At 42.7% G+C, this 9,170-nt stretch overlaps 2 protein-coding genes across 2 annotated transcripts; both read left to right on the plus strand.

Annotated features, from left to right (window-relative positions):
* Positions 1 to 297: 297 nt before the first annotated feature.
* On the plus strand, positions 298 to 2,980 carry LOC120428602 (sodium-dependent nutrient amino acid transporter 1-like). Its single transcript, XM_039593625.2, has 4 exons — positions 298 to 1,518; positions 1,575 to 1,949; positions 2,006 to 2,649; positions 2,711 to 2,980. The coding sequence occupies exons 1-4, from the start codon at positions 956 to 958 to the stop codon at positions 2,956 to 2,958; spliced, it is 1,830 nt and encodes a 609-aa protein (XP_039449559.1). The 5' UTR covers positions 298 to 955; the 3' UTR covers positions 2,959 to 2,980.
* Positions 2,981 to 3,265: 285 nt separating this feature from the next.
* Positions 3,266 to 5,571, plus strand: LOC120428601 (sodium-dependent nutrient amino acid transporter 1-like). Its single transcript, XM_039593624.2, has 4 exons — positions 3,266 to 4,121; positions 4,176 to 4,550; positions 4,606 to 5,249; positions 5,311 to 5,571. Exons 1-4 carry the CDS (start codon positions 3,550 to 3,552, stop codon positions 5,556 to 5,558), a joined length of 1,839 nt encoding a protein of 612 aa, XP_039449558.1. The 5' UTR covers positions 3,266 to 3,549; the 3' UTR covers positions 5,559 to 5,571.
* The last annotated feature ends 3,599 nt before the right edge of the window (positions 5,572 to 9,170 follow it).

Here is a 9,170-nt window from a genome sequence, read left to right on the forward strand (position 1 = left end):
TTTGTTTCAACGCAAAATCGCCGTTGATTATATTCAACAAACATTTTGTTGAATCAAACCTCGTACAGGCTGATTCTACAAAATATTTTTCTGCGTGTTTTATCGATCTTTCGTGCTCGAGAGAGGAGAGCCAAGTTCTCTTTCGATTTTTTCTCTTGATGAGCGTCAAATGAATTTCTTTTGATGATGATTCTTCCATCGCTGGTATCAACATAATGGCGCATAGAATGACTCTTTGGAGTTAATACCTGCTAGTCTACCGCTGTACCAAGCAAGAAGTTGGTGGTGACTCCGACCCATAACCTTCAGCGAGTTCGATAGACTACATTGGTTCTCAACGAAGGTTCCCAAATAAAGTACTTATCAATACGAGGCGGTGTTTATTGCGAACTTCAAAACCCCATACCGGCCCAAATTCAGGGAATAATTAACTGCCCTACACTGATTGCAATCGTTTCAGGTTGTACTCGGTAAGCTATTGTCGTCAATCCGGGATTGATTTGGTTGGTCAGTTTGTCAAAGCACCTGGTATTGGCATTTCATCCCACAGACAACTCTGCCTTTCCCAGCTTTCTCAGCCAACCTTCCAAAGCTTTCCCAACAGCTGCCTCCGCTTGTCTGTGACCACGCTCCCATTTCTAATCTTTTTATAGCGGGGGATAAAATTACCAGACGATTTTGACGCGCTTTTGATAAACTGGATCCCGAATAAGTCAATTTCCTCCATTATCAGGCTTTCCGGGGTTGGTGGACACATTTTTGGAAACAGCTTTAAAGCGCTCGCCCGTTCGGTCGAAGGACCCAGTTGGGCTGATCGGTTGGTAGCGTTGGGACATTGAATGGTACGGTCTGCTCGTTGCAGCTTTATGGAGAATCGGCTACGCGAGCCAAGCTTTGGAACCGAGGACGAACGCGTTTTGGGTGGTTGAAACTTGAGGTGGCTTGCAGTGCCAGGATGGCCTCATCAAATCCGGCTTTCGTGGCAGATGGTGATGCGGAGAAATCTTCACCAGCTACTAAAGATGATCCCAGCATGGATCAGAAGCAACCCCAGCGTGACAAGTGGGGTAAGGACATCGAGTTCCTGCTTTCGTGTATCGCTCTGTCGGTGGGGCTGGGGAACGTCTGGAGGTTCCCCTTTATGGCGTTGGAGAACGGCGGAGGAGCCTTTGTGATACCGTACCTGATCGTGTTGGTTCTAGTGGGACGACCTATCTACTACCTGGAGATGCTGATCGGGCAGTTCTCCAGCCGAGGTTGCATCAAAGTGTACGATGCTGTGCCGGCTATGCGAGGGATCGGCTATGGCCAGGTGTACTCTAGTGGAGTTGTGTTGGGATTCTACGCTTCCTTGTTGGGACTTACCACGAGGTATCTGATTGCATCGTTTTGGAATCCACTTCCGTGGAGTGAGTGTCAGGACAGCTGGGAGGCGAATTGCATCGATTCCAGTCTGACGGTATCCAAGGGTATTGGGAGCAACGTTACGATGACGGTATCTGCGGAGCTGTACTTTGTGTAGGTATCAAAAGTTCCTTCATCACATCATACTAGCTCAATATTGACTCCTTCAGTAAAGACGTTCTCAACGCTGCTGAAAATCTGGACGATGGAATCGGATTACCAGACTGGCGACTAGTGCTATGCTTGCTCGTCCCTTGGACATTCATCTGCCTGGTGATGATCAAAGGAATCAAAAGCTCCGGAAAGGTGTCCTACTTCCTGGCGATCTTCCCGTACGTGGTGATGTTGGTGCTACTGATCCGATCTTGCACATTGGAGGGTGCTGCCGACGGAATGCTGTACTTCATCACGCCCCAGTGGGATCGAATCTTCGAAGCCAGGGTGTGGTACAACGCCGTAACGCAGATGTTCTTCTCGCTGGCGGTTTGCTTCGGCAACGTAATGATGTACTCCTCGTACAATCGGTTCTCGAACAACGTGTACAGGTACGAAAGCTCGTTAGTACCAAAAAAATCGTTCTGTAACCTATGATATCTTCTAGGGACGTCACGATCGTATCCATTTTGGATACATCTACCTCCATGCTAGCCGGACTGATCGTGTTCGGCGTCATTGGTCACCTGGCACATCTTACCGGTGCGACCGAACTGAACACGGTCGTCCGCGGAGGAGCCGGACTAGCGTTCATCACCTATCCGGATGTGATCGCCAAGTTCACGTTTTGGCCGCAGTTCTTCGCGGTGGCGTTCTTCATGATGCTGTTCGTGCTGGGCATCGGGAGCATGCTGGGACTGGCCACGACAGTGATGACCATGATTCGGGATCGGTTCACGCATTTGAAGCCTTCGCTGGTGGCGATTGGAATTTCGGTCGTTGGTTTCAGCATTGGGATCATGTACACAACTCCCGGAGGTCAGTTCCTGTTGGACTTTTTCGACTTTTACGGAGCTTCGTTTGTGGTGCTGGTTCTGGCTGTGTTTGAGGTTGTGACCTTTGCTTGGATATACGGAGTTGGGCGACTCTGTCGGGACATCGAGTTCATGTTGGGTCGTAAGACTGGGCTGTACTGGAGAATCTGCTGGGGTATCGTTACTCCAATCTTGTTGATAGCTATTCTTTTATATCACATAATAACGTACGAAGCATTCACCTCTGGTGGGTACGTCTTCAGCAGTGGGATGTACGGTATGTTACTGATTTCATTTAAATCTAGAAGTGAACTTCAAGAATCCGATTAATTCAACAGCATTCGGATGGTGCGTCTTCGCCGCTGGAGTCCTGCAACTTCCAGCTTGGGGCACCTACGCGGTGCTTAAACGAAACGAGGCAACCTGGCGGGACCGGATACTGAACTGCTTCAAACCGACACACGATTGGGGTCCTGAGGATTCCGAGCTGAACGCTAGATACCACGAGTCAGTGTTCAAGTACGAGCAGACTGTTCAAACAAATCGAAATATTTTTAAGAGATTTATAGATAATGTATTTAGATAAGAACATGTTAAAACAAAAATAATAGCTTTTCCGGTTATCAATCAGTTTTGAAACGTACCGCGTCACAATCTGGAAATGCGGGAACCGAAACTGGTTCTTTCCCAGCCGCGGGCCACAATCGTATCTTATCACTCTGGGAAAGTTGACTGTGCAAATCACTGTGCTTGCAGGTTGGTTTCCAACCAGATTTGGCACTTCATCGTCGCAGGACAATCGCACGAGTAACTCTCAATGTTGGATATCAGAATCGTTCCGACCAAACCTACCTCCACTTGTCTGTGGAATCTTACGATTCTTATCATTTTCTACAGCACTAGGCCAATAAAACGTGCCGATTATCACACTCTGCCGTATTGAAGGGCTTTCAAATTAGCCGATTTCCTGTGTTATCAGGTGTTCCGGGGCTTTTGGGTGCTGGTTTTAAGCCTTTGATACCCAAACGGAGCGATCCAGTTGCGTTGAATCGCTTGTACAGTGCGTAATCCCCGCGCCTGAACTACTACATGGAGATTCGTCTTCGGGAGCTGAGTTTCGGAACGGAGGACGTGCGCGTACTGGGAGGTTGAGCAATCTGAAGATCCTGAAGTCAAAATGGCCTTCTCAAACCCTGCTTTTGTCGCGGACGGTGATTCGGAGAAACCTTCGACAATCAACTTAACCTCCAAGCTACCTGAATTCAATCCTGCGAAGAAACCTCTTCGTGACAAGTGGGGCAAGGACATCGAGTTTCTGCTGTCCTGTATCGCCTTATCGGTGGGACTTGGTAACGTCTGGAGGTTCCCGTTTACGGCGCTGGAGAATGGTGGTGGGGCTTTTGTGATTCCCTACCTGTTTGTGTTGTTCCTAGTGGGGAGGCCAATCTACTACCTGGAGATGTTGATTTGTCAGTTCTCCAGCCGGGGTTGCATCAACGTGTACGATGCGGTTCCAGCTATGCGCGGGATTGGCTATGGGCAAGTGTACTCCACGGGTGTCGTGATGGCGTTCTACGCTTCATTGCTGGGTATTACCACGAGATACCTGGTAGCTTCTTTTGGGAATCCACTGCCGTGGAGCGAGTGTCAGGACAGCTGGGATGCCAATTGTATCGATTCTGGCCTTGCGGTATTAGAGGGAGCTGGAGCGAACGCTACGATGGTGGTTTCGGCTGAGCTGTACTTTGTGTTGGTAGTTCAGATAACATTTAAGATAAGATTCTGAAGATCTCGTTCTTTCAGCAAGGAAGTTCTGAACGCTGCCGACTCCCTTGACGACGGCATCGGAACTCCAGATTGGCGATTGGTTCTTTGCCTATTGGTACCCTGGACCTGCGTCTGCTTAGTTTTAATCAAAGGAATCAAAAGCTCCGGTAAGGCATCGTACTTCCTGGCGATCTTCCCGTACGTGGTGATGCTGATCCTGTTGATTCGATCTTGCACGCTTGAGGGTGCTGGCACTGGAATGCTGTACTTCATCAAGCCTCAGTGGGATCGAATCTTCGAGGCCAAGGTGTGGTACGCTGCCGTAACGCAGATGTTCTTCTCGTTGACGGTTTGCTTCGGCAACGTAATGATGTACTCGTCGTACAATCGATTCACCAACAACGTCAACAGGTTTGTGTAGTGACCTACGAAAACCCCAAATGCACTAATATCCAAACGTTTTCAGAGACGTAACAGTAGTCACCATACTGGACACGCTAACCTCCATGCTAGCCGGGCTGATCGTGTTCGGCGTCATAGGTCACCTAGCGCACGTTACGAATTCACCAGATCTTAGTAAAGTGGTCCGCGGAGGAGGTGGCCTAGCGTTCATCACCTACCCGGACGCGATCGCCAAGTTCACGTTTTGGCCGCAGTTCTTTGCGGTTGCGTTCTTCCTGATGCTGTTCGTGCTGGGAATCGGAAGCATCGTTGGAATGGCCACGACGATCATGACCGTCATCCGGGATCGATTCCCTCACTTGAAGCCATCGCTGGTAGCGATCGGAATCGCTATCGTCGGATTTGGCATCGGGATCATCTACACCACTCCGGGAGGTCAGTTTCTGTTGGACTTTTTGGACTTTTACGGAGCATCGTTTGTAGCGTTGGTGCTGGCAGTTTTTGAGATCATTACATTATCGTGGATCTACGGAGTTGGGCGGCTTTGCCGAGACATTGAGTTCATGCTGGGAATTCGAACCGGGCTGTACTGGAGGATCTGTTGGGGCTTTGTTACTCCAATTATGCTGATTGCTATTCTGATATATCATATTGTAACTTATGAAGCCTTTACCTCCAACGGGTACGTGTTCTCCAATGGGATGTACGGTAAGATCTTCAAAAAAATCAACCCTTCAAGATTCTTAAGACAACCTTCATTTTCAAACAGCCTTCGGATGGTGCGTGTTCGCCGCTGGAGTCTTGCAACTTCCGGCCTGGGCCGTGTATGCGGTGTTGAAACGGAAGGAGACCAATTGGAAGGAACGGATTTCGAGCTGTTTTAGGCCAACCTACGATTGGGGACCAGAAGACACCGAGCTTAACGTCAAGTACCGCGAGTCGGTGGAGAAACATGTGCAGACCCTGACTCTGAAGCAAAATTTGTTGCGAAGGATTTATGACAATGTATTTAAATGAAATAAATAAATGATTATTGTTTAATTATGATAGATCCCATTTTTGTGTGTCACAAAATATCCTTAGAACTCCCAATATTTTTTCAATTGAATCATAATCTTTCAAGAATCGGTTTAAATAGCTTATATTTTAAAAATTCTAAATTACGATGAGAATTTGCTTTTTCAAAGACAGTTATTCAGTTTTCGAAAAATCATTATGCTTATTGATTTACAAGTAAATTCATATATTTTTAAGCATAAATGTTCAAAGACAGGCAAAATAGGCTTCATCCATAAAGTACGTCACGCTAAAATCAGCCAAAATTTACCCCCCCCCCCTCCTCCCCTTTGTCACGCTTTTCCTATACTTATAACATGCAATGTCACACATGCTCAGACCCCCCACCCCCTCACCCCCTAGAGCGTGACATAATTTATGGATGATGCCATATCTGAAAACTGTATTTTCATGTTTTATGTCAAACACAAAAAAGTTAATGATTATTATTGGTTTCTGTAGAATAAGTCAAAAACTTATAAGAATGATACCTCAACAAAATTAATAGATTAAAAATACTAAAAGTACTGAAAAAAACAATGTATTTAAAAAAAAATATGCGACTCATGACAAGAATACGACTGTTCGTAAAATATCTAGGTAAGTTCTTCAGCATGGATTTAAAACTAAATAGTTCGGTTTGCATACCTGCAGGCGTTTTTAACAGATTTTTAATTTTTAATATTCGAGATTTTTTATTCAAATGATTGCACTAATCAAACACAAGAAATACTTCAAAGTAATCCATGATGCAATCTAGAAGCACTTGAAGCTGTAATTACCGATTGATTGCTTAATCAACTTGAGGGTGAAACATTCCGCAGTAATCAATCAATCTTTCAAACGTTCCGCCAATCAGATTGTGCAGCACGCTTACATTTACGTTCATTCATGAGGAATCAATGACATTTTCTATATTTCCAATTTTGATAAGGAGATGTTGAATATTTATTAAAGTACAATTTTTAAATACAAAATTTTAAATATTTTATCACATAACAAATGTTTTACAATTCAGACCATGATTTAGACATCGTTCCAAACTGACACGTGACCACTCTCTACAACAATAACTCAATGTCTAGCTAGGCTGAGTATGCTATTTTGTTTTGATTTCTAGTACTCGTAACTTTCGATTGCCGATTGTGTGTCAAGTGGTCGGGTACTTTTCAAAGTAGTAAAATTTTATTTGTCTTGCTAGAAAGTTTTGGATTATTCATAATGAATCTCTTAAAAGAATTTCTAAAAATGTAATTGTATCCACATTTATCGTATAGCAACATGTTCTTCTACCATGAATTCCTCAAATCACGACCCTCACAACAAGCCGGAGAAGTCCTCCAGACATTGTGGTAGATAAATGAGCTCATCATAGTGCCTTTTGCATGCCATAAAAACTTACTTTCTGTCACGTCTCCCAGCACTTGATGGATATTTATCTGCTATTTGACAAGGGTAAACACAGCGTTCGGGTTGGTTTTAATAGAATAGCAATAGATTGCTGAAGGTTTAGTTGTCGCATGTTTTTATTTTGATTTTGTGCGAAATCTTGAAATAATAATATAAAAATGAGCAATTCGATTGCTTATTCTTTTTCCATCGAAACATTTTTCGATCAGTTTAGTATCTTTTAAGCAATTCCGCAAATTTTGCGACTCCGATTCCGGAATCTCAGAATTTACCGAATTTAAGAGCGAGTCCACGAACAGGGCATACTCCTTTGTATGGGACGTCGTTTGGACCTCACCAATCTGCCTGAAATTTTCAGGGGTTGTTTGTACATATAAAATTAGCATCTGGCCAAAATATGAGCACTCTAGGTCAACGGGAAGTAGGGTAAATCGGGACACAAAGTTTGAAGGTTCAAAAACGTCAAAAATCTTAAAAGGCTATAACTCAGGCAAAATTCAATTTAATTTCAAAATTCAAAATGCATCTGAAAGGGCTTAAAAAATGCAACAAAATGCAGGGTAGAGCATCCCAATTGGTTGAATCTAAATGGAGTTATTGGCATTTTAGTGAAAAAATAGCATAATTTTCAAACTCAAATAAAAAAGTGTTCCATCCAGATATCAACTCGGTTCGACCTGCAGCTTGTAGGGGACATCTGGGACTACCATCTGAGACTGAGACCGCTTTGGGTAAGGCAGTTTAACATATTAAATAGACACTTTTACTATTTGTGAAATTTTTGGTTGTACATTTTTGCTCGGGGGGCCCCTTAGATCAAATTTTCCGGTGACAATTTTGTCATATTCGTGTTCCTGAGAAAATTTCACAATAGAAACATGCATAAAAATGTTTATTTTCATCCATTTTAACCCTTTAAAAAATGAAAGTTAAAAAAAATCTTCGATTCACATTTATTGAAAATCAAGTTCGTTTCCAAGGATACTAGATGACACCAGAAAAAAGCAGCTTCTTATTTTTTTTTTACTTTCATTTTTAAAGGGTTAAAATGGATGAAAATAAACATTTTTAATGCATGTTTCTATAGTGAAATTGTCTCAGGAACACGAAAATGATAAAATTATCACCGAAAAATTTGATCTAAGATGTCCCCCGAGCAAAAATGTACAACAAAAAAATTCACTAAAAGTAAAAGTGTCTATTTAATATGTTAAACTGCCTTACCCAAAGCGGTCTCAGTCTCAGATGGTAGTCCCAGATGTCCCCTACAAGCTGCAGGTCGAACCGAGTTGATATCTGGATGGAACACTTTTTTATTTGAGTTTGAAAATTATGCTATTTTTTCACTAAAATGCCAATAACTCCATTTAGATTCAACCAATTGGGATGCTCTACCCTGCATTTTGTTGCATTTTTTAAGTCCTTTCAGATGCATTTTGAATTTTGAAATTAAATTGAATTTTGCCTGAGTTATAGCCTTTTTAAGCTTTTTGACGTTTTTGAACCTTCAAACATTTTGGCCAGATGCTAGTTTTATATGTACAAACAACCCCTGAAAATTTCAGGCAGATTGGTGAAGTCGATGCGAGATGGGTATGCTTTGCTCGTGGACTCGCTCTTAAGAGTGATTGCGACTCTGGGTCTTCAAAAATTACCCATCTCCACTGCCCTGATAAAGCATAAAATTTTCCTGCCATATTTTTTGAAAACATGGTGATTTTTAAGGGTTAAAAACAAGACTCACGATAGTCTCAAAATAATTCCTAAAATAATTTAATTTGTTCTGAAAAAGTATTAAATCACAATTTTGCTAAAGGTTAAATTTCAAATAAAAACAGTATTTTATTCAATAAACCTGAAAATTTCTACAATTTTGTTACTTTGATATTACCATTACCTTCACTGCCCATGATTGCATGAATTTCCCATATGCATTTTCATCGATTTCGAGGTATTGATGCAGTTTGGTTGAAAATTGTGTGCTCTTTCAAAAATGCCTATAACATCCAGTACTTTGTTCTAGAAATCAGGAGGAAATCCAGTTTTTTCGCGAAAACTTAACACGTAGCCTTATGTATGGGACAAACTTCAAAAGCGTTTTTCTCAGATTGCTGTTTTTGCATATGGGACATTTATGCGAATATGGGCAGTTCATTCGATATA

Source organism: Culex pipiens, chromosome 2, assembly GCF_016801865.2.
Source record: "Culex pipiens pallens isolate TS chromosome 2, TS_CPP_V2, whole genome shotgun sequence".
Lineage (NCBI taxonomy): Eukaryota > Metazoa > Arthropoda > Insecta > Diptera > Culicidae > Culex > Culex pipiens.